The 27,132-nt window shown below is 33.6% G+C and overlaps 2 protein-coding genes across 5 annotated transcripts in view; one reads left to right on the forward strand and one right to left on the reverse strand.

The window, feature by feature from the left end:
- LOC113068554 (gephyrin-like) overlaps positions 1-27,132 on the reverse strand; it is a 1,122,288-nt gene that overhangs the window by 990,065 nt on the left and 105,091 nt on the right. The gene's annotated exons all lie outside the window — the stretch shown is intronic.
- Positions 9,804-27,132, forward strand: part of LOC113068564 (sodium/potassium/calcium exchanger 4-like) — a 40,336-nt gene continuing 23,007 nt past the window's right edge. Inside the window, exons 1-2 of one of the 2 annotated variants that reach the window (XM_026241331.1) lie at positions 9,804-10,378; positions 14,662-14,775. In XM_026241331.1, coding sequence (XP_026097116.1) covers positions 10,198-10,378; positions 14,662-14,775 — 295 coding nt within the window. In that variant the 5' untranslated portion in view covers positions 9,804-10,197. The remainder of the gene's footprint in view (positions 10,379-14,661; positions 14,776-27,132) is intronic. The other variant, XM_026241333.1, reaches the window with a different exon arrangement.

The raw sequence follows: 27,132 nt of genomic DNA on the forward strand, positions 1-27,132 counted from the left end.
CCTTCTTGAGCTCAAATTGAGCATAAAGGTCATTTGGAAATGTGTATGCTGTGTAACCTAGTGCTCTGTGCTTTTTATTGACCGCAGCAGCACTTCAATCTCTTTAAAATTATTACAATTGCAAAAACCGGTGTAATTTTCACATTATTGCCCAGCTAACGGGGATTGTTCTCAGAGCGTTCTCTCAAAGTTATTACCAAATGTTCCTTCAGTAACGTTCATAGAACGTTTGTCTAGTCTTAATAATGTTATGAAAATCAGTAGCATAAAATGTTGTCTATGCATTTCTTGGAACTTGAAATAATCTAGTTTAACTTTTATCTTAAGTACATTAATACGTGATGACATTTAAAAAATAGTTTCTGTTAATATTTGCACAACAGCACAAAAACATTATTTATACATTGTTCATGATATGTTTTGTTCTAGTTTTAGTTTAGTTTAGTTTAAATGTTATATGTTTCGTCGTGTACAGAGAACATTTAAAGTAACGTTCCCATTATGTTTGCAAAATGTTAGCACAAAAATGTTATCTGTACATCATTCATGAAGTTTTTTTTTTTATGTTTTAGTGGAACATTAGTGCTACTTGTTTTAGAACGTTCAGAGAACATTAAACACTAACGTTTCCATAACATTTGCAAAATGATAAATGTTCGCAAATCAAATAATTCGCTCAAAATCATCATTTATTTATCATTCATGGAATGTTTTTTCTGAAACCATTAAGTTGGAAATGCATCAAACCTTTAAACAAAGAAAAAAAAACCTACCAGTTTCACAATATTCAGAAAACATTTAAAAGTAATGTTACCACAATGTTTGCAAAACGTTAGGACAAAAATGTTATTAATACATCAATCATGGACAGTTTATTTCTGAAGCGTTTTAGTTGTACATTTACATACAATGCTTTTTAAACATTGTAACTTACTACTTGTTTCAGAACGTTCAGTTAAAAGTAACATTCCCATCACTTTTTTTCTAAATCATTTTAGTTATATAATATTTTCTAAACATTACTGCTTTTCACTTGTTTCAGAACGCTCCCATAATGTTTGAAAAAAGCTGAACTGGAACATTCCCTCAATGTTTTCTCTAACATTAGCACGACAGAGAAACATTTTTTCAAAACATTTAAAACACTGGACTTTTTGAACATTCACAAATAACTCAATTGGATCTGGGAAGAGATTTACAGACGTTCAGGAGCACAGTTGAGCCGGACTGAGTGACCGTCTGAACCTTCTCCTCTGTTGCGTAATAGTTTTATACTCTAGAAATGTTTAAATGTAAAGAGCTGATGTGAACGCCGTCCTGGTGTTTTATGTTCCCCAGAGTAAGTCAGCTCCAGTAATCCTCTCTGTTTAAGAGTTGAAGAGATTTAGAAAAGGCGAGCGCGGTTCCTTGCTAAAGTGGAGCATGAATCCAGCTCCACCTCTCTGCTTTTCATTTTGATAAGTGACAGGAACCAGCAGAAATGTCCATCAGCTAATCCTCTTAGCATTCATAATGCTGACTCTGCTTTAATGGACCTGACAGCTGAGCTGTAGACCCGACGGGTCAGAAATGGACCGTTGTGTTCCTGGAGCACAGAGTTCAGCCGCTCATCCTCAGCGGAGGCGAGATGGTGACATAACCACCGTACTAAAGCTAAAACCTACCTAGACAGCATTTTAAGACATCATCCCCCAGTAAGACAGCTGTTTGGTAAGGTATAGTCCTCTTTTTAACCAAAATCTGAGACCGTCCTGAAGAACATAACAAAAGAAACCATCAGAATAATGGGAATTGTATTGGTTTTAATGGAAACGGTAATGGTCTCTACTGGTAACTGTTCACCTTCACCTTCAAAACACACTTGAGGAAACCATTTATTAATGCTTATAATGTTTGTAATGGTATTTGTAGTGGAAACCGCTGGAATTTCTGTGATGGTTTCTACAAACTAGAAGCCTGTATTAGACAAGAATGGGACAACATTCCTATTCCTAAACTCGTCTCCTCAGTCCCCAGACGTTTGCAGACTGTTATAAAAAGAGTGGTAAACATGGCCTTTTCCCAGCTTTTTTGAGATGTGTTGATGCCATGAAAATTAAAATCAACTTATTTTTCCCTTAAAATGATACATTTTCTCAGTTTAAACATTTGATATTTCATCTATGTTGTATTCTGAATAAAATATAGAAATTTGAAACTTCCACATCATTGCATTCTGTTTTTATTCACAATGTGTACAGTGTCCCAACTTTTTTGGAATCTGGTTTTATTTCTTTTTGTGTGTGTGCTATATTGTATATTTATATGCTTGTCAATGTGAGTATCGTGTTATAAGCTTAGCCACATGCTAATTACAACACACCGGGATTCACTTCTAATTCAATCTGAATTCAATTTGTTTTATTGAATTCCGTTCAAATTTAACAGTTTAGAGAATGTGAGGTAGATAACAAAGTAGGGATGCACGATATTGGATTTTGGCCGATATTCGATATGCCGATATTTTCAAAATAATTTTGGCCGATACCGATATCGATATATATACAAATATATACTGATATATTTAAATTTTAATTTTACTGAAGAGAAATCCATGTATCTCTTCTGTACTGATTCTACCATAAATGTATTATTTTACAAATGAAGACAGACATTCACATCTGAAAAACAGGTCAATTATTTACACTTGGAGAATATCGGTTTGGCTCATCGGCAGAAATAGTCATATCGGCCGATACCGATGATGGTCATTTTAAGCTTTTATCGGCCGATACCGATGTTGTGCCGATATTATCATGCATCCCTATAACAAAGGTTTCTTGTTTTGTGCTCTCATATTCGAAAGGGTTTCCATGTACAGCTGAAGATCTGTTTTACAGAAAATATTAGTTATTTTTTAGTGGACACTGAGGTCTGATGACGGTGATCTGAGGGGGTCTAAAGCAGCACGTTTGATTGACAGCATTTAAACCCACCATTTTTGAGTTGTTTATTGAAACAGAACATCCATAGCAGTATAAATTTTTCCCAAACTACAAAACGGTTCCTCATTAACAATCATTAGTCGTCGTGCTCCTCTCAGTAGGTGGGTGAGATTGTTATTCACCCACGAAACCGTAAATGAAGCAGTAGTTTGGATCCAGCGAATGGCATCACTGTGTGTGGGATCTTTTAATGGCTCCAGTGATTTACCCACAATCCTCACCAGTATACTGTAGTTTTGGAAACAGCTAGGGTTTCGCTTTTTCTGTTTGGGAAAGTCTGTCTTCTGGATTGTTGCTATGCAGTTGCTAAGGTCTTCTGAGTGCATGCTTGCCTTTGCAAACAGTTGTAACGTGGATGGTTTGCGTTGGTCGGTGAGATTATAACTAATGATGTGTGAATGTGGGCAGCATTATCTGCTAGTAAAGACAATAATCAAACCTCTCCTCGAGATTACAACCACAGTCAGCAGGATGAAATCATGCTTGATTACATTGTCCTCCTCTTTACAGCTAATCAGTGGGAATATGGGACATGGTAATACCATTTATATTTAAAAATGTAGACTTTTTTTTTTAGTAATCCAAAGTGGCTTACAAATATTGTAGACAAAATTAGCACTGCTGCAATAATTAATTGACATTATTGTTTATAATTTTATTTTTATTTTATGTATTTATCATGGTATTATTATTATTATTTTAATTATTATTATATATTTTTTGCATTACCATTTAATAACAAAAAATGCATTTTTGTTCCTATTTTGGGGGGAAATTTATTTTTCTGAGCACATTACCATGTTATGACAAATTTACATTAGTTCCAATTTAGAAAAAAAAAAACCTGTACTATTTTTGCAGTACATTACCATGTATTAACAAATAAATGTTTGTGCATTATTGTTTCCAGTTCAGTGTTTTGAGACTAACCTGTTACAATCATAGTTAATTAAATATACATTGTGATAATATTCACCAAGTGCTTGAATTGCAGATGATCGACTGAATGTTTGTTCCTGAGGTGATGGAGTTTGCAATATGCAATAAAGTACAGAAATAGCTGTCACTTTCTGCAGGAATAGGAACAAATTATGCCCTTTTCTATCAGTATTATACAACATGGGAACAGAGAGCATTGTAGGTAAGGTGACACTGTCATTTTTCTGCAAGAGAGAGATGTGGCAGTGCAGATATTAGATAATATTTTATTAAAAAGAGGAGCAATGATGTAAAGTGCAAAACAACTGTGAGTGTTTACTCTTGTTAAAACCATAGTATTTCCATTAACAATTGTGCACGCACTAGACTATGTAGAAACAATTTTCACTCTGTAATTGCTTGTGATATCTAAAAAAAAAAAGGTAACTCATTGAAATAATAAATTAGTCGTTTTAAAAGTTGCAATATTATTTTAAAATGTAATATACAATTAGTCACAATGGTCATTCATTTTCTTGAAGATGATCTACAACAAATGATTCAGCTGGCTAGAGAGTATTAAATTGGTTTTGAAATCCCATAACATGAGATTTGCATTGTATTCCAAGGTACTTTCAAGAATACTGTGGGTTTTGCAATTGTCCTCAAGGTGAATTTCTTTAGAGGTGGTCTCCTCCTCTGAACTGCACTCGAGACACAAACAAGCCGTTTGTTACATCTTTATCATGATGATGCCGTCACTGCAGATTAAATGGGCTCTTTCTCTGAGTAATAACCTTTGTGGTTTGTCTTTGTCTGAGTAAAGGTTACCCTCTTAAACCTCTGCATTTCCTCTACACACATCAAAGATGGCAAGCGGTTGAATTGAAATGCTCTACTTTGGGGAAACAAAACATAACACCCTCAAATGTGCAACTTTTCATGATTTTAAATGAAATATGAGTACATTACATTATAAAAAAATGTTGTTTTTTTGTCATGTTGTTGGTTGACAGTCGTATACGGAATACAGTGGAAAGGATGTTCTTGAAAATGTTTGTTTCAACGAAAACAGAAAGTCATATGAGGATCAGGTAACACTTACATTCCCCTGCATTAACTAACATTAACTAGCAATGAATGAGCAGTATATTTGTTATACTATTTATTAGTCTTGTATCATTGTTTATTGTTTTTATGGTGTATTAGGAAATTAAATATGATAAATAAATGCTTTCGAATGTATTTCCATTTTTATTTCATGGTAACTTGTGTTTAACAGTGTTATTTTAGTATCATTGAGAAACTATTATAGTTTAGTTTTTCAGTATTTTCAATTGGTTTATGTCTTTTGTTTTGTAATGGTGTGTAATTTGATGTTTTGTATATGTTTTGAATTTTAGTTAAACTTTAGTAATTTTGTTGTGAGAAGTTTTTGTTGTAAGTTTATATATATGCAGTGTTTTAAGTGGTCCAGTATGCAACGGTAGTACCTGCACTTCCAAATATAGCTCTTGAGCGTACCGCCACCTCTCTGTGCGGCCAGAACGTGCTTTTAGCGTACCAGTACGTTCATTTGGACATCTGCTTTAATAGAGGTTTTAATCCTTTGCCTGCGCTGCCGCTTTTCAGAACGCCCTTCACAATGCAAGCTTCCTAATTCTTCCCGGGTCAGAGTATATGGAGCGTGAATCATTTGAACCAGTTTGGGAGTTCGGAGCGGGATCGCGAATCATTTGAGTCAGTTTGGTAGGTCGGAGCGGCTCCGCGGATCATTTGAATCAATTCGAGAGTTCGGAGCGGGTTCGCGAATCATTGAGTCAGTTCAGGAGTTCGTAGCGGGTTTGCGAATCTTTTGAGTAAGTTCGGGAGTTTAAAGCGGGTTCGCGAATCATTTGAGTCAGTTCGGGAGTTCGAAGCGGGTTCGCGAATCATTTGAGTCAGTTTGGGGATCGCGAATCATTTGAATCGGTTCGGGAGTTCGGAGTGGGATCGCGAATCTTTTGAGTCAGTTCGGAATTTCAAAGCGGATTCGCGAATCATTTGAGTCAGTTTGGGGAACGCGAATCATTTGAATCAGTTCGGGAGTTCAAAGCGGGTTCGCGAATCATTTGAGTAAGTTTGGGGATCGAATTATTTGAATCAGTTCAGGAGTTCGGAGCTGGTTCGCGAATCATTTTGCGAGTCAGTTTGGAAGTTTGAATGCAGTAATGCAGTAGCTCTTTCTAAGGGTATTTTTCAAAATCCTTTTGCACATTTTATTTATGTTCAGTAGTTCTTTCTAGCTCAAGCAAATCCACAAACTAATAAAAGGATTTATTATTAAGGTCGCCTGTTGACTGCTGTATATAAAAGCCCTTCAATATAGTTGTTGTTACCTCAGGATGAGGGGAGTCATCAAAAAAAAAAAAAACTACAGAAAATATATATTTTTTGGGCTATAGTAGAGTACCGACACCTCTTTTGGGCCACTTAAAGCACTGTATATATTATTATTGGTTAGTGTTTATTTTAATTCAAGTAAGTTGAAAGTTTTTAACTATAACAATAACTTTAAAAAAAAATAATACAAATAAATAAGGCACAATGTAATGTTAATATTATTTGAAGGAATTTCCAGGTGTTTTACCTGTACAAATTTTAAGTTTCATTTTTGAATATTACACTGCATTGTGTTGGTTTTAGAGTTCACATAAATGTCTGTAAAATGAATAGACAATGTCCTTGTAATGAGCTGCCAGTGTTATTTTACGTGTTTAACACATAGAATCTCACTGTAACTTGTTACCAATGATGACAGGATTTTCAGCTGCAGTTAACCGAGTCTAGAAATACACATTTCAGAGTTTCTGCATTACATAAACAGTCTGATTTCCCACCGGTCCTCTTCTTCCTCAGCTGAATGTGATGGTGAGCAGATGTGACTAGGAGGCCAGCACTAAAGGTCAGTGTTTACCGGCCCGCAGGTTTGTAATCATTAGCGTTGGAGCGTTGCAGATGTTAAACGTGTAATGAATCTGGCTCAGGCCGCCGTCTTCCTCTGATGTGTTTTATTTTGTGTGGCGTCCAAACAAACCCCACCATGATGAATATGATGAATATTTTATCTTCCTGCCAGTGATGCAAGAGCTTGTGGATGCATTAAATTTGTAGTGTACCAGTGGGAAAGAAAGGCCTGAGTGTGTTTGCACTATCTGTGACATCAAAAGCATGCCTGCATCTCATTGCAACTGAGAAATATGAGCTATTTTTCAAGCTGAAATTGTTAAAAATCAATTGTTTTACAGTATAATCAGTGACATTCAGGTGCATTAATGCTTGTGTAAAGCCTGTGTCATATTTGATATACACATTTTTAAGACCTGAGAATAATCAATACTATTGAAAAACTCTTGCATCCACGCCTTCTTCTTTCTCTGGTCATAGAGATTTTGTGTTTTCCACCAACTGGCAACTGGGAGTGTCGAAATACTATTGGTTAAATTGAAAGTGGGCGGAGTTACACAGACCAAAGCAAAAACAGACATTCTGACACGGAATGCACATTTGATAAGAATAACTTGCAGTGAACTTATTTATATTATATTATTTATATTGTCTAAACATCTGCATGATAACATACACCTCTAAAAGAACCATTGTTGGTTTTTTTTGTTGTTTTTTTTTTTATGTGAAATACATTTTAATAACCTAAAAGAATCTATTTTCACAATAAAGAACCTTTTGATCAATGGAGAGTTTCCAAGGATGTTAAGAGTTCTTCATGGATGCTAAATAAAAAACTAGAAAAAAAACGTTATTTTAATTTGTAATAAAATTTCACAATATTTCTTTTTTTTTCTTTTTTCTTTTATCAAATAAATGCAGCTTTGCTGAGCAAAAGAGATGTAAAAAAAAAAAAAAAAACATTACCAACTCTCAAATATTTGATGTGAAAATGTATTTATTCTCAAGAATGCTAACATAAGCAAACTTTTCAAGCAAAACTTATCATAAAAAAGAAATGTATTTGGCATAATATGCCAAAAATGAGGAGTATTGTTGAGTCAGGATTATGGATGTTTGTTGTTAATGTGATTCTCTGCTACAGGACTCCTGTGTGATCTTGAGCAGAATGATGCTGATGTGTCCAGGTGTTTTTACCTCTAGTAAATCATCATTCTCTGCAGGTCACATCTCACATTCCTCTGTATCTGCATGCTTAATAATTGTATTGCATGGGAGAATTAAAAGTTTCCATTATCACAATTGCCCAGTATTTAATTGAACACGGTGAGCAATTATAATTCAACAATGAATCAGGCTAATTTAGCAAATTCTGGCATTATTAAAGCTGGTTAATAGGAGTGGATCTGTGTGCTGAACAAGACTATGACAGCAAAGGACAGCAGACATGGAACTAGGTCACTGATATACTGTATATATATGTGTGTGTGTGTGTGTGTGTGTGTGTGTCCACGTGTGTGCTTGCATGCGGTTTATGAAATATTTTCTGTTGATATTTTCCCCCCTTTTCTCTAATTAGTTTAAAAATACAATAAGTTTCTATTAGGATTTAGATTCATTGGCAATTCAGATATCTATAGGTAAATCTGAGTTGCACAAAATGGCAGTGCTGTTTTTATTTGTTGGCTCATAAATAGCATATAGAAGAGACATGTGTTGACAGTGTGAATGATGCACTATTAATGAAGCAATGCAGATTGTATGTATAGATGAAGCTCCATGCTCGTCTGAAATTTGTCAGCATTTGACCTTCAAGGTCATTATGTAACTGAAATAAAGGTAGATGCTAACACAGCATGTCACACACATGCTACTCACGCACACACACAAACACACACACACTTTCATATCTGACCTTCTCGTGACACACTCACACTGTTAACACAGCGATTCGTGCATATTTGACCAATGCTATTCCTTTTAGATGTAAGAGCTTTATTAACATTCAGAAGTTTCTGTAAGATTTTTTTATGTTTTTAAACGTCTCTTCTGCTTACCAAGGCTGTGCATTTATTGCATAAAAATACAGTAAAAACTGTAAAATTGTGAAATAATATTTCAATTTAAAATAACTGTTTTCTATTTGAAAAGGTTTTAAAATTGTATTTATTTATGTGATGCAAAGCTGATTTTCAGCATCATTACTCCAGTCTTCAGTTTCACATGATCTTCAGAAATCATTCTGATATACTGATTTGTTGCTCAAGAAACACTATTATTATTATTATTATTATTATTATTATCAGTGTTGACAACAGTTGTGCTGCAACCTATTTTGTGAAAACCATGATACATTTTTCAAGATTTTTTGATAAATAGAAAGATGACAATGATATTTTAGAACAATAAGAACTTATTTGAAATATAAATATTTGATAGCATAAATATCTTTAATGTCACTTTTGAATAATTATATAAATTATATAAATAAAAGTATCAATTTCTTAAAAAAATAAATAAAATAATAATAAAAAAACAAACCTTTGAACGGCAGTGTTATTAGTAAATTTTCATACAGAAATGTGTATATTTATTACTGTATTATATTATTATTATACTGTACTATACTTACTGTATATTTTAGGATTTATTTATAAATGTATTCATTTTCAAAGCTATTATATGTTTGGGTTTACAGTTCTTTTGTAAATTATACTTTACTCTCCAAACTTTATATTAATATTAAACACAAAACGAATTAGTGTTATACTTTGAATTAGTATTATAAACATATTTGGAACTTTCTAATCAGATTTCTATAATAATAATTTGCATGTAATGTATGCATATTCATGCAGATTTACAGATTTAAAATCAGGAATCTCAGCATTAATGAAAGTATGCTTGCACATGTGACATGTCAGTGTTTGTGTGAAATGTTTTCAGTCTCTCTGTAGGTTCCGGTGACGCGTCGCTTCAGCGGGATCGCCGTGAAAGCACCGGATCGCAGAACGTCACGTGTCTCCGGTGGACATCACAGGAGCGCAAAGTTCCCGACGATCCAGATGGGAAGAGCGGGAATGCTTTCGCAAGCAGAGGGACCGAAGGACATCACCTGAGACCGATGTTATTCGCACGCGCGCGCTTCACGGTAGACGCATGCGGCGCCGCAGGATGCGTGCATGCGGGAATTTAACGTTTCCAGTGTTGTTGCAATGCGGCGGGGAGGAATCTGATGAGAGCAGGGATCTGGGACGGTGAAGGCTGGGATTCTGCGCTGCTGTATCTGGATCCAGACCTCTGATCGTGCTCTCTCTCCGCTTGCGCATCGCTCTTCGAAGCCGCGACGATGACCAGCGCGGATCAGGAGCAGCATCAGGACCGCACCGTGACGACGGTCTCCAAGAAATCCATCATCGCCAAGATGTTCAAAGTGCGTAAGAGGAGGGAGATGCTGCTGGCGCAGGTGTGTTTGGTCTGCAGTGTTCTGCTCGTGGCGTGGGGCATGTCGAGCATCCTGACCAGGACAGGTGAGTCCGAGCAGAACCGGCTTCTGGGTGTCACTCAAACACATGTATGTCCCAGATCACAGCGGACAGGTAGAGGAGGGAATTTGACTTTCCAGGTGACATGGACGTTCATTTAGAAAAAGAAATGGACAGTTCATGCAAATAAAAGAAACCTAAATGAGGAGTTTGGGGAGATTCATCAATGGGAATGTTAGTGTATTAGAAGTGTTTAGTGTAAAAAATAGCTTTTGATTGACAGTTTAGCCAAAAAAAAAAAAAAAAAAAAAAAACCTTGACAGTGGAATTTCTGTCGTAAATTAGAGCCAGAAATTAGATTATTATATTCCATTTTTTTTATTCGTTATAAATTAAACTTTTAATAAAGTTCTATTGCTATCTTAACAATAAACATATTCTTTTTTATTTTTGTCCATCTTACAATGCATGCATCTTTTACAGTGTTACTGAATTTATATCATCATTAAAACCAGTAAAGGAATTTTTGAATTCTCTTTTGTAATATTTGTTCCTAAATTGCACTGAAATTTTTTTGAAATTAAACTGAACTGCAATTATATATTTATCTTAAGAGTGTTAGTCAATAAATATATTCTTGTTTTGTTCCTCTTAAATAGAGCATTACTAATTTAATTAATCAATTTGTATAATTAATGAGAACAGTAACCTCTAAGAATGAACTATAAAAAAACAAGTCAATATTTAATCTAAAATATAAACATATTTTAATATATTAATTATACATAATATTATTTATAATTAATATATTAAGAATATTTTATATAATATTATTGTTAATATATTTCATTTTATTTGAGTTTATACTGAAAATATCTTAAATGATTTGATCCCATTATTTCCAAATTATGTTATAAATTTTATCTTGCACACATACTTCAATAGATTTTTTGGCATGACATTAAACACAAATAACTGTCTTTAAATATGTGCATCATTGTGTAGAGACATATGAACAGTTATGTATATTTCAGGGTCAATGGTCTACATAAAATCAGTTCTATAAGATTCATTAGTGGCATTATCCGGTTTGTGCTTTATATGATTCATAATCATAAATGTTTGCCCTCCACATTTTTGGATATGTATTCACATTTGTGTGCTATGAGCTATAATAGAGGCAGACGCATCTAGATACAGGTGGCTTCACTAGGGCTGTGTCTTCAAACCTGCGTGTGTGTGTGTGTGTGTGTGTGTGTGGCGATGCTCTGTCTCATATGCAGATTTTAATGCACTTTGGTGATTTGTCTTTTATGGTCAGGCATGTGTATGAAGTGTGCCGTCTGATGCCTTTGGGGCAATTGAGAGTCACAGTCCTCTGCTATCGTGAAACATTGAGCTCAGATCATGATATGAACTGAACAGCACATGCATATCACTGAACTGATCAAAAGCTCATGATGCTTTATGTGTGTAACTGTCATGTCATGCATCTTACATGCACACATAGAATAGAGTAGATTATGATTTTAAAGAAAGATTTAAATGATTAAAGGTTTATTTGATTTTATTTAGCCTAATACCTTATTATTACATTAATACAAATTTGCATAGGAATTTGTCCAATTTATATATTTTTTTAGAGCAAAGAGGAACAGCAAGCATTTACAAGTGTATACTGTTAACTAAATCTAAAACAGAAACACACACACAAGTTACATAATAATTTGTTAACTGAAATCAAATGAAATGATAAAACGTTTTATGTCAGCTAGCTGCTGAGACATTTATTTTAAATCAGTTTAACTTGGTGTAGTAAAATAATTCAAACTCAGATATTTGAAACAGTTTTAAAAATTGACAAAAATGCAAAGTCACAGATAACGAAATAAAAAAACTATTTTCACAGAAATTGCTAGTAAATTTAGCAAACAATTGCAATGAATAAATAATGAAGATAAAAGACATAAAAAATAAAAAATGTAAAAAAAAATTGAAATAGTTTTTAGAAATATTTTACACTTTTTTCAGTGTCTACTGTATGTCAGGACAGAAAAGAGATTGAAATGTATCATTACTTTTTTTTGTCATTAATTTGGATTTTAACATCATAAATGATATAAAAGTAAAAATGAAGCAACAAAACTATCAACTACTGTTTATATTTACATGAATGTCTTCATAAACAGGGTTAATGCAAAATAAACCCATAAAAAAGTGTTACTTGAAATACAATAAACATTAACTGAAATAAAATAAATTAATGCTTATTTTTTTAAGTATAATATATATATATATATATATATATATATATATATATATATATATATATATAAAGTTTGATTTTTTGATTTTTTGAAAAAGTTGAATTTCTCAACTTATTTTGATGAGTTGAAGTAATGTAAAAACATAAGTTGAAATGACTTACTAATAATATTTTTACAGCCATATATTAAAATAACACTGCATCATACAGAATGTACTGTTATTTGTTCACACATGCACACATTATCAGATTTCATGCAAGATTTATTCATCTTTAAAACAAATTAATAAAAAATGTCCAAATGTGCATGCAAAACTCGTAGAATCTCTCAAGTCTAAAGCAAGCCGGGATTTTTCTGCATGTCTGTCATCTTCCATGTGAAAGGTTTGATCTTCTAGACAAGCTAAAAACAAGCGGCTTGATTTGAGGTGTCATATCTCGAACCCAAATGTAATTCTCAAATGAAATGCAAGCCTTCTGAATTGAATACAAAAGCATTAATTACTATAAAAACAAGAAGCTTAAAAGATTATTCTGCACTGATAGCGTCCAGACAATAACAAATCTGTTATCAGAAACGGATCCTTTCTTTACCGTCTGCTCATGAGAGGAACTTGAAACATGTGTTTGGGTGGGTTGTGGATGTTTAGGAAAGAAAGATCAAAGACGGAGGGAATATATTCAGCCCTCCCTTTCTAATCAGGCAAATCCTGTTTTCCTCCTCTTCATCTGTAGCTTCAGGAGAAAAGAAATGCAAAACTGTTACTCTCCTCTCTGCCTGGTTTTCCATCTTAATTATATTATCTTCCCCAGTCGTTCTTAATTATAGACTAAAAAGTCTTTCAAGTGTGATCTCAGTGTAATTTCCCAAACACTCAGGAAACAACTGAGGGAAAGTGAGAATCTCTTCCTTTGATTTACAGCACACGCTTGCTTCTGAAGCTCTTTGAGAAATATCTCTGGCCTGGAGCTGCTCGTGTGCTCTGTGAGAGTCTCATCAGCATCTCAGGACAGTCGTTTGGACCGCATTTAGGCCGGTTTACTTTAATTGACATCCCGAGATAGCTTGAAACCCCTGCAGTGGAGAAAACGCTGCCAGCGATGCTCAGGCGTAACTAAAAAAAGATTCATTTACGTTAAAGCTGAGCACACTAAAGACTAAAGTCCTCTGCTTTATTGCTAATGAGCTAATGCTAATTGCTAATGCTAATGCGATTTAACCGCACTCTAGGCTTGTATAAAGTAGTCTGAGTCACTAATTAATTAGTGTTTGATTCTATGCTGATGGTAGCAGACATAAATAATATTTTATGTTTATATTTATTTATGGTTAATATTTAAATATAGCCAATATTTAATGTTAATACATGTAAACGCATTCCTTTTAAGACATCAATTTAAAATGATCTTAATTTTAATTTATTCCATTTCATTAATTTAGTAATATTTACGACTCATTTATTTATGGTTTATATTTAAAATCATATGAATTATATTTAATGTAAGTCTGTACAAATACAAATTTTCATTTCATTAATAATGTAGCTGCAATTATTTAATTGAAGGTTTTTTAAATTAATTTTTTAACATTTACAATTATGTGAATTATATTTCATGTTGATGTTATTAATTTAATATATTAATTCAATAAATTAATTTCTAAAATAACAATATTTAATAGTCGTATTCAAATGAGGTGAATTTAAGGCCATGTATAATATAAATAAAATTTAATCTTAAGTGCATGTAAAATTATTCATTTTAAGATATTAATTTAAATATCCTCAAAGAATTCAGGGGTACTGCAGTTTTTAATATCATGAGCATGCATATCATTGTTGCTTATTGTGACTGTGTAACCCCAAAATATACCACAAATTTTAAATGTTATAATAGCTTATTTTTGTGTAAGATAGTCTGAAATTAGATATTTAAAGTGACGTTTCACTCATTTGATCTCTGATGTCTCTGTCATCATTTATGTTCCAAACCCATGACTTTCTTTCTTTCTTTCTTTATTTTCTTTCTTTATAGTGATTTGACCAGTGTTTGGTTTTTGCAGGTCATGGTATGATTGTGGAGGAGTGGCATATGGAGTCACATGATCACTGGGGTCGACGGCTGATGTCCTCTGCGCCTGAAAATGCGACGGAGGTGAAGAACTGCACAGAGCCAGGTGAGATGAGCATCTCTCAACAAATGCTTTGTGTTCTGTGCATCGTTTGCAAAGCCATCCACAGCAGACAAATGAACCGGCCGGACAATGAATATGATATTGGAGGCTTGTGATGTGCTCATGGTCTGATGTGGCGGTAGAGCGCTGAGGATTATATTTAGGTTCATTGAGACACCACTAATGACCCACGAGGAATTATCGTGTGTTTTTGGTTAATCAGCAGATGGGAAACCTCACAGAAGTGCATGCTCTAAGAGCTTTGAGGAGATTTGAACTCCATGCCAGGCTGTTTTGTGTAACTCCAGGGAGATTTAAGCGAAGGTTTAATGTGACTTTTCTGTTCACTTGTGGAAGTTTTAATCAGCTTTGGTCCGGAGAGAAAGGCCTGCGTTTAGCTGACACTCGTGTTCTTCCTCTGTCCCGGACTTACGGCTGTTATTCTGACTGCGGTTGTTCTCATTAAACTCTCTCGAATGCAAATGAAAAGTCTATTTTTAGCTGTGGATGTTCTGTTTGTTCGGTTTTATGAGTTTCGAGTCTCAGTCAGACATAGTTTAAAGAGAAAATCTGAACTGAGGTGTATGATGTTGCTCCTTTTCATGACTGTGCAGCAAACAGATTTTTTTGGAGATTTTGAGTCATTTCACCTGTGTTAGTAGTTTAAACGACATATTCCTTTAGATGTTACATGGTAACATTACAATAAACTCCCATTAGTTAATGTTAGTTCATTTATATTCAAGTTAATTCTCAGTGCATTAGCAAGTGTTAACAAGCACAACTTTTGATTTTATTAATGCATACGTAAACGTTAAATTAACATTTATTAAGATTAATAAATACTGTAGAAGTATTGTTCATGCGTAGTTCATGTTAACTAAAGTTGTTAACTAATGAACCTTACTGTAAAGATTTAGCAATTAATTTAGCATCATACAAGTTTTTATGCTAAATTAATTCATAACACTTTACAATAAGGTTTTTATTAAAAACATACTCAGCTGAAAAAAAGAGAGTTTTGCTCATGTTCCCATAGATTTACAAAAATGTTAATTTTAAATGTTCTCTGAACATAAAAAACGTCTAGTTTTTATTAATGTTTTGAAAATGTAGAACTTTTTTTGTTATGTAAACATTAGGGGAACATTCCATTTTTAAGAACCATTACTTTTAAATGTTTTCTGAACATTCCAAACATTCCAAACATGATAATTTTGCAAACATTACTGAAAATTACTTTTGAATGTAGTAAAAGTAGTCGTAAATATTTTTTTAAATGTTACATAAATAAAAATTCCATGAGGAAAAGCTTTTGTGATAACATTTTAAGAAAATTATTAAAGACCTGATAACTTTCCCAGCAAACTAAATATTTTCGAACAACATTTTGCTAACGTTTAATTACATTATGAAAACGTTATTTTTGAACATTTTCTGATTGTTCAAGATGTCACTTTTTTACATGTTTTAATTAAAAAACTTTTTTTTGTTATTGTAAGAAAATTAAGGCAACATGCAAACAGTATTGTAATGTTATTTTTAATTTAAACAATATTCATTTATAATGTTTAAAAACATCCAGAAATAAGGCAGGCTCCATGATCAATAAATAATTATGTTTTGAGAGCATTAGTAAAGAGCTGATAACTGTTCCTTAACTGGGTAAACGTATCAGACAGTGAAGGATTCCTGTGAGACAGCGATGTTCTGAGCATTAAGATGTTGCTAAGATAACAACATGATGCATTAATAATCAAAATAATGCAACTCACTTGGTTTTGGATTAAAGCTAAAGCCATATTTTATTCAAGACTTATGGTTCATGTATGTGAGCTCCAGGTTAGCTCTTTTTATTGTCAATTTTCACGATTTTAAGACTTTTCTGAGTGTTTGATCATTCAGCGAAGGGAAACAGGAAAATCTGACTTTAAGTGAATCCCGTACATTAAGGACTTTCCCTTTTAGTCAACATGACTGTTGGTGTAAAAAGTCTTATCTGTGAATCTCCAGCGATGGCACACTTCCACATCTGCATCTGTCAGTTTGTGTTTCTCATCTTTAGTCATTAAAGAGGTCATGAACTGAGAAATCCAAATTGATCTTTTGACCTATAAGAGGTCATTGGATGAGTGTGGCTAAACCCCGCCTCCGCAGAAGAAGATCAACGCCTGCTTCTACATCACTGTCTCTTTAGCCCCGCCCACAGATTCTACATCTTTGCCTTAAGCTCCACCCACTGATTTGCGCAAATGCAGGTCTACACAGAAACCAAATGTTAAAGATCCTCGAAAGACAACAATCTGTGGAAAAACAGTCTTTGCATTGCCTTCCTTCTGATCTCAACATTAAGAAAAGAATGGATGAATCATAACAGTGGGCGTTTACTTGCGAGTCTACAATCCGTCATGTCTATCCAAACAGAGCGTTTTGCCTTTATTTAATGTAAAATTGTGCTAACATTATAAGTAGCCCTCAGAGAACAGTACAAAATAATAAAAAAAAGAAAATGTGACCCCTTTAACTAATCAATCTGAGTTATCTCATGCCAGTCGTCAAGATTACACATTGGGAATCTTATAATCTCTGAAGATTACACTTGACTCTTTCCTTCTCTTCGTCTTCAGCGTGTTAGACAAACAGTGATCACATCCTGTCTTTCCCTTCGTCACCTTCATTTTCTTGTTTTATGTAAGCTATATGACTATATACTGTAGCTTTAATATCTACTGGATTCCTGTGGGTGGTATTTGCCCATATTAAAATGATAGCATTGTTGTTGTGGTTGCGTATGTTGCTGCTAGCATGTTTCTAGGGTGTTTTGGGCAGTGTATGAATTATACACAGTCTCAAATATTATTTATAATGTCTGCTAAAGGATTACAAATGTAATACATATATATGGTATATGGTAAGAAATGCACCACTAATATTCAGAACTCAACCAAACAAAGAAATGCACCGCTAATATTCACAACACAACCAAACAAAGAAATGCACGGCTAATATTCACAACACAACCAAACAAAGAAATGCACCGCTAATATTCACAACACAACCAAACAAAGAAATGCACCGCTAATATTCACAACACAACCAAACGAAGAAATGCACCGCTAATATTCACAACACAACCAAACGAAGAAATGCACCGCTAATATTCACAACACAACCAAATGAAGAAATGCACCGCTAATATTCACAACACAACCAAACGAAGAAATGCACCGCTAATATTCACAACACAACCAAACGAAGAAATGCACCGCTAATATTCACAACACAACCAAACGAAGAAATGCACCGCTAATATTCACAACACAACCAAATGAAGAAATGCACCGCTAATATTCACAACACAACCAAACGAAGAAATGCACCGCTAATATTCACAACACAACCAAACAAAGAAATGCACCGCTAATATTCACAACACAACCAAATGAAAAAATGCACCGCTAATATTCACAACACAACCAAACAAAGAAATGCACCGCTAATATTCACAACACAACCAAACGAAGAAATGCACCACTAAAATTCACAACACAACCAAATGAAGAAATGCACCGCTAATATTCACAACTCAACCAAACGAAGAAATGCACCGCTAATATTCACAACACAACCAAACAAAGAAATGCACCGCTAATATTCACAACACAACCAAACAAAGAAATGCACCGCTAATATTCACAACACAACCAAACAAAGAAATGCACCGCTAATATTCACAACACAACCAAACAAAGAAATGCACCGCTAATATTCACAACACAACCAAACAAAGAAATGCACCGCTAATATTCACAACACAACCAAACAAAGAAATGCACCGCTAATATTCACAACACAACCAAACGAAGAAATGCACCGCTAATATTCACAACACAACCAAACGAAGAAATGCACCGCTAATATTCACAACACAACCAAACGAAGAAATGCACCGCTAATATTCACAACACAACCAAACGAAGAAATGCACCGCTAATATTCACAACACAACCAAACAAAGAAATGCACCGCTAATATTCACAACACAACCAAACAAAGAAATGCACCGCTAATATTCACAACACAACCAAACAAAGAAATGCACTGCTAATAAAATGTATTTTTATTTGGTTGTGTTGTAAGCATTTGCAGTCCATTTCTTTATTTGTTTGCATTATTTGCATTTGTAGCACCTGGTTCAAACTGATGAAGATGTTTTCTTGATTTGCTGGTGCTTTTTTTCTATTTGCATGTGTTTTCTGAAGTTGCAGCGCGTTGAGCTCTCTCCATATTAAAGTGTTCCTATTGTCCCATTTCAAATACTCATTTTTATGCAGTGTGCAAAGTAGCTGTAAGTGAATGTAAATGACCTGCATTTCATTATACTCCCAAAGAAAGAATGGACTCTGAACAGCCTGAACGAGTCGTCAGTAATTCGAATCCCACTTCCGTGACAGCTCCACGTCACTGGGTAACACATGTGTATAATGACCACCTATGTTTTACACTGACCGGCCACGAGCAACTTGACTCGCCCTCAAACGCTGTGGCTTGTTTGTGTGGATAACATCATCTCTTGAAAAAGTGTGTTTACGTCATGAAAGTAAATTTGTTTTATTTTAACTTCCAAAAAAAATGAGGCTGCAAAGAATAACTGGTAATAAATACATTTTTAACATAACGCTCACAGTTTCTGCCAATCTTATGTCAATCTTGAGTACCTGTAGAGTAGAATTGCATCCTTAATATCTCTGAAGAGTTTTATCAGGTTTATAAAAGACTGCTAGAGCTCCTATAGGCGTGCTGTGGGCGGAGCTAAAGAGTCACGACCTTGTGATGCTTTTGCGTAGCGATTGACATCGACATCGACATAAATAAAACAGGAACAAAAACTTTATTGACTTACATTTTATTGGTTTTGTTAAAAACATTCGTCACCAAAATTCCAGGAACAAACAAACAAAAACACTCGCACAGCTGCGTTGCTGCCCGGAGAAACAAACTGCATCCACTGTTCCCTTAACACTGGGACTTACATGAACCCTGAAGGAGTGGATTTGGCACAGAAATACTCCAACTCGTTTTTTTTTAACTTTCCATGTTTAGTATGATAATCTAACTCTTTAACAGTGTAAATAAGTCAGAATGCATATTTATAAATATTCTTAATATATAAAATATTATTGTTATTATTATTGTTTTAAATATATATATATATATATATACATACACACACACACACTTGCGTTATGTTTGTTTGTATGTTCCCTTAACGTTGTTTATAATGTGTGTGTAGTATATTGTTATAAACGCAACTATAATAGAATAGAATAGAATAGAGTTGGCTTGCCACAGTATTTTTTTTAATAGTATTTATATTATTTACTTTTTAATTGTGTGCATGTTCATAAGAAGAAAGTGTGTATGAAGTGATACAACATATGAGCCGAGTAATAAGTCTTTATTCGTTCTGAATGCAGAAAAGTCTGTGTATACAGTATTCAGTGTTGAAATGATGTTATTTCTTTCTGTGGGGGATGTTCTCTGGGTTATGTAAGTCTCAGGTCAGGATACTTGGCAAATTTAACAAGCTGCTTTTTGGCTTAAATAGTTGTTATCAGGCGTTTTTGTTGAGTTTTTTGGCTGAGGAAAGCAGGGTGATTGTTGTGACATTGAGGATGGATGTTAGTGCAGGTTCGTTGTGTTCAGATCCAGCACGTTTGGCAGTGCTGAAGTGGGACAGAGGCGTGACGAGTGTGTGTTTCTGTTTCGAGTCTTCATGTGAGACACCGTGAGTCAGCATCACAAATCTCCAGTCATCACTCTGAGCTCAGCGTCCACCAGCCGTGTGTCCTTTAACCCCCACCGATCAGACGTCCTGACACACTCATTTCAGTCTGCACACAGATTATGTGCATTTATATCTTATTTCTACTTGGGACGGGTCTGGAAGAGTCCATTAGTGAGTTTAGCTGATAAATATGGGGATTAAATTAGAGACAAAACTTCTTGGAAAAGGCTTTTAGTGTGCTGAAAGTGTTATATGTTGAAAATAACTCTAAATTATACTTATTCATATTTCATACTAATGTTTAATTTACACTTTCAAGTGTGCAGGGGCAGTGTTTGAGTGTAGATAATAATTTACTTTATATATTATTTATATAATTTTTTTATATATATAATTTTGTATTATTATGTATATTATGATGTTATTGTTATTATGTATATATTATATTATATTATTATTATATATTTTATATAATACTATTTGATACAAATATTAATTCTATTGCACATATTGTTGGTATTATTACATGTTTTATGTTGTATTTTTACATTTAACTTTTACATTATTTTATTAAATGTTTTATATTTTAAATGCTTTTTATAGATTAAAATACAACCAAATTTATAATTTATTGTTGATTCACATTCAGTTACATCTGAAATTGGTTGTTTGTTGTGTTTTAAAAATGATAATTTTCAAAGATGTAGTAAATAATAGATTTAGTTAAATTATTATAACTGTGGTTACAATTACTGATAATTGTATTCGTCATACAATGATGCATTTTAAGATGCATTAAAAAGGCATAATTAATGCATTACATAAATATTTCATATTTGCATGTTTAAAAGGTTAATTATTTTGATTGGGCAACAACAGCACACAAATAACTAAAGAATATGTTTTGTTTTCTCTGTCCTTTGATAAGCATTGTTCTGGGCTGCGTTTCCCAAAAGCATTGATGCTTTCTTATGATACTTTTGTGAAATGCAGCACTGTTTGAATGCACTGTCAGCAGTGAGTAAGCGCTCTCTGTGATTGATTGGTTCTGTCTTGCAACATTTTCAGATGAGCAGGAAAATAGTTCGATCCTACACAGTTACTCACTAAAACAGATTACTCGTCCAATGCGATGCATATTCCATGCATTAATAATCAAATAAACAAAATAACTTTTGATACTCACATTTATATCGATATATTGATACTTCAGGATCGATCTGCCTATCCCTAGCACAAATGCACATTGTTATTCCATTCCTGCCTGGTTTGTTTGGTGCACAGCCATTTAGAAATTAGTAGATTAACGTGGGTGGATTTGCACTTTAAAAAATGACAGCTTTCTGCGGTTGAAACAACATACCTTCTGATGTTAGTCAGGTTTATTTGGTGCTGTAACTAGTAGTAAAGAAGAAAAGACAAGATGATTGGTCGACTACACGACTGTATTTATTATTAAAATTTCTTTAAAAATGACAAAATTTGAAAGCAGAGCATTTGTTTCATACTAGAAGTTACTTGCTGCTACATAAATCATCTATTAATGATAATGTCATATGGATTTGAGTTAGTTTTCACTGTTTCTCTCTCACTTTCTGTGCGTGTGCTAAACTCATGAATATTTAATGAGGCAATGCTGTTTAATTTATGATTGGTTACATTCTAGCACTGCATTGTTTCATACTGCAGATCTGGAGCTGAGCTTTATAACTCTTCATAACTGATTAAAAGCAGTGCAAAGCACCTTTCAAACTCCTGAAACATTCACACTTAACCTGTGATTAGTCATAAGGTAAAAGGATTTTGTAGCTTTGGATTTGTGTCGTTCTGACTTTGGGCTGTAGTTCTAGTATTATATGAATAATTTCTCGATTATTTGTGAATTAAGCCGAGTCATTCTCGTATGAAGACAAGTTTCCCTCTTTCTCTCTTTCTCTCTTTCATCTGCTCCATTACTTCATTATTCAGTTCATTACACACTTGAGCCGTGTGATTTTTCTGCACTGGCCTCTTCTGCTGATGACACTCAAGGTTCACTGGACACACACACACACACACACACACACACACACACACTATATTAAATCTGAGCTTTGTACTTCACAGTCATTTATAAAACATACGGTATGTGGGTAAAACCTTGCTGCTTTTTTAGATAATTTAAAATGATGTGAGTTCATTTGTAAAGAGGTTAAAATTATGGATAATAATTATGAATATATATATATATATATATATATATATATAAAATAGTTTTTATTAGAATAGTATTTTTTATATAAAACAAGTAAATTATATATAAAAAAATGTATATAAAACAATTCAATTTGTCAAAATTTTCTTCTTTTTAGGTCATCTGTAAGGTGTAATATAATTAAGGAAATTAAAATATGGATTATAATACATTGTTTATTAATATTATTAATAATAATAATAACAGTAACAACAATAATAATAGTAGTATTAATGATTATTATTATTCTTACCTTTACACTTGTTTATTTTTTAAAGTTTTTTTCTAAATCACACATAATATTGAATATTTGAAAACTTTATTTTAGGTTGTTTTTAATATTCTAATATTCTAATAGTCTAATATTGTTCAGAAAATGTAACATTTTGGATTATAATTATGAATATGTAATAAGAAAATAATAATATTTATTATTATTATTATTATTACTACCACCATATATCTTATAATTATTTTATATAATTATATTATTATTATTATTATATAATATAAATAATATAAATATTTATTTTTAATTTAATATAATTATATGATGATTTATTATATATTATTATATAATTCAATAAAAATAGTAATAAAAATAAAAATAGCAATAATAAAAATAAATAAATGTTTCTATATTTATACTGTATATTAATTTAACATATCTATTTTTTTTTATCATTTATATATTCTATGTTACTTGTATATTATTATTATTATTATTTTTAATGCTGGAAACCTTGGCTAGCCACTTGTAGACCGAAATATTAGAAACAAACAAAATAAAAAACTTTTGACACTTGCTCATTCAGTTATCACATGCACATTGTCGTGTTCACGCTTGTTTAAAAGTGTGTTCTTGTTGTGCTCCAGTTGTTTTGTACATTTGTTAAGCATCCAGCACTGTGAGATCAGTCTATTATCTGTCCAGATGTAATTCTGTTGTTCCCATAAGCCTTTTGATTTTATAAAGTGCTTGTGTCTGTCCAAACGTGCGTCTGTAACAGATGTCCCATCTACTGATCTCTCTTATGCAACACGCAAATACATTTGAAAGATTACAGGATAAGAGGTTAATTGCATTATTCTGACATGATGGCAAGCAATATCCATCCAAATCAACTTCAGTGGTTGAACTTTAGTGTGTATCTCATCTGACATGAATGATGCTTCAAATCAACCAGATTTTAAGACTTTTGATTTCAAATTTCTTGTTTTCACCAGCAACAACAAAAAAACCTTTTATCTCACAGTTCTGAAATTTTCCTATATAAAGTCAGAATTGTGAGAGATAAATGCAGAATTGTGATATAAAATCACATTTCTTTGAAAAGTCTTATTTCCTCTCATTCAATGGTTTGGGAAAAAAATTAAGTGTTTGTGAGATAAAATGTTGCAGTTACCTTATTTATTTTTTGTTCTGTGATAGAAACACAAAATATGTTCCCAGATACCCAGAATTCAGAGAGTTGTGAGACACCATGTAGTATTATGTTATATAAACACACAATTGCGAGGTATTAAAGGGGGGGTGAAATGCTCGTTTTCACTCAATATCCTGTTAATCTTGAGTACCTATAGAGTAGTACTGCATCCTTCATAACTCCAAAAAGTATTTAGTTTTATTATATTCATAAGAGAAAGATAGTCTGTACCGATTTTTCCCGGAAAAACACGACCGGCTGGAGGCGTGACGTGTGGGCGGAGCTAAAGAATCACGAGCACCAGTAGGCTTTTGCTTTGAGAGTGTTTGGAAGCTGTGACATTACCGTGAGGAAAAAAAACCAACCAAAACAAACCATGACAGTTAGATTCAGCGTATATTTATGATCCAGAATCAGATCCCGAGGCTGAAACTGAACGAGAGCAGCAGCAGCAACGACTCGCTCCGAGCGGGGCTCGAACCCGGGTCTCTGGCATGGGAGGCGTACGCACTAACAAGGAGGCAGAGATATTTGAAGCAGTTTTACTCACCGCCTGCGGTTCCAACACACGATCGTGACCCTTTTTCATTGGGATTGCATCATCCTTAAGAAATAAACGATACGTCCGTCATCAAACTAGGCCTTGTTTGTAAAACAAGCATCTTCGAAATGCAGGGAACAAACACAAACACTTGCACAACTCCGTTGATGCTCTGTAAAAATAAACTCCATCCACTGGTCCCTTAATGCTGTTTCTCTTTTGGTAATCTGTGCAGGGTTGTCTTGCCCTGGCAACCAAAAACACACTTATTTTGTGACATTTGGCGACACTCTCGCTCTGATCAGTGAATGTCTGTGCACAGCCTCTCTCTGCTCTGCTATACGGGAGCGCGCGCTCTTCCGGCAGAAGTGCCTCAGGACCCATATAAGGAAATTCCGCTCCATCTAACGTCACACAGAGCCATACTCGAAAAAAACTTTCCGAAACTTGTGACAAGCCGGAAGTAGTATTTTGGGAACAAAAATACTCCTTCAAACGTACAACTTAATTTTTGAAACTTTGTCCATGTTTAGCATGGGAATCCAACTCTTTAACAGTGTAAAAAACTCAGTATGCATGAAATAGCATTTCACCCCCCCTTTAACTATTACAGATATGCGACATATAAGTGTAGAATTGCGAGATATAAATACAGAATTGCAAGAAAAAAACTGAATAGTGAGATATTAACTCAGAATTGCGATATGTAAAAGCAGAACCGCAAGAAATAAACAGATTATATATCAACTCTCAGTTGCAAAATAAAATCTTTGAACTGTGATATATAAATGCAGAATTGCCAGATACAAACTCAGAGCTGCAAGAAATAATGCGGAATTGCGGGATATAAACACAGAATAGAGATATAGACTCATAATGTCTGAATTGTGAGTTGCAGTTACCATTATTTCCTATTCTGTGAGGAAAACAGGCTTCCATAGAAATCAGACTTAGGACTTTCACTTGCAAGGCCACTGAAACCACTAATAGTCATGCTATTGGTCATCCGTCCGTTCATATCTAATGATTTGTGTATGTACATGTTCCTCTTTACTGATAATCTTGACATCTTTGGCTCTGGTGTACTACAGTGTAGGACACTTATCTTCACATTACTGGAAACTGAAGCGATCTTCCTTGCATACTCAGACGGGAGATTCATGCTTCGCTAATGGCCTGCGATGATCGGAAGCTGGAGAAATGTGACGAGCCGAAACATTGCAGCCAAACGTCCGTTTAACCACGACACAATGGAGCAGTGAGTCTCCACACTGAGCTATTGTGAGAGAATTCATGATGAGCACAGATGAGTGTGTGTCTCAGGAGAACATGACGTGTTGACTCTCTCTCACACATGACTGACAGTCTCCTGAAGTAATGTGCGGAAACACAAAACTAAATCAGCTCTGTTCCACTTCACATACTGCAACGACTGCACATATCTGCAGTGTTCAACTATTCTTGTTGTATAAAATATGTATGCTGTGCACATTGTACAAATTTGTGCATTGCATGCTACTGTATCCCACAATGCAATTTGTTTACTTTATCTTCCAAATCCAGTGTAAAGAATGAACCTGTAGTATTGCTATACTACATCTTTTTCTTGAATTACTACAGCGTGACAGCATTTTAGTGCTGTGTAAAAAAAAAAAAAAAAATTAATTAGGGGAGCAAAGTCATATTTTAAGAATAAAGTCAAATTTAGGAAAAAAGTTGTAGCATTGAAAGATTAAATCCAGTTTTTAATGTATTTCTATGACTTTATACTTGTATTGCTATGACTTAGTTCTGGTCATTTTGACTTTATGTTCTCAAAATATTAGTAATTAATCTTATATAGTTACTACTTTATTTTCGTAATTTTCTTCATTCTCAAAATATTAGAAAATAAATATAGGCTTTATTCTCTTTATTAATTTTTTTAATGCCGTCGAAACTCTTTGATCATATACAAAAAAATGTGTTTACATTAAATTAGATAACACTTCTGAATTAAATTTAGCATAATTTCTACACACGCACTTACTATTTTAAAGAAATTGTGTATATTGTGCAGTGTTGACTAATATTACATACTGTATACAGGAAAAAAAGTGTATGCCATTGTGAAAATGTAAATGTTATGTCCCATAAACGGTGAAGAACAAAGTAGATATATACAAAACATACAGTAAATATATAAATAAATGAATATGTTTTATTTTTATTAAGAACGTGCACGTTAAATTGAACAAAAGTGACAGTAAAGACATTTCTAATGTTACAAAAAGATTTAAATTTCAAATAAATGCTTTTCTTTTGAACTTTTTGTTAATCAAAGAATCCTAGAATATAAAAAGTATCAGTTTCCACAAAAATATTATTCCTT

Source organism: Carassius auratus, linkage group LG45M (assembly GCF_003368295.1).
Source record: "Carassius auratus strain Wakin linkage group LG45M, ASM336829v1, whole genome shotgun sequence".
In the NCBI taxonomy this organism is placed as follows: Eukaryota; Metazoa; Chordata; class Actinopteri; order Cypriniformes; family Cyprinidae; genus Carassius; species Carassius auratus.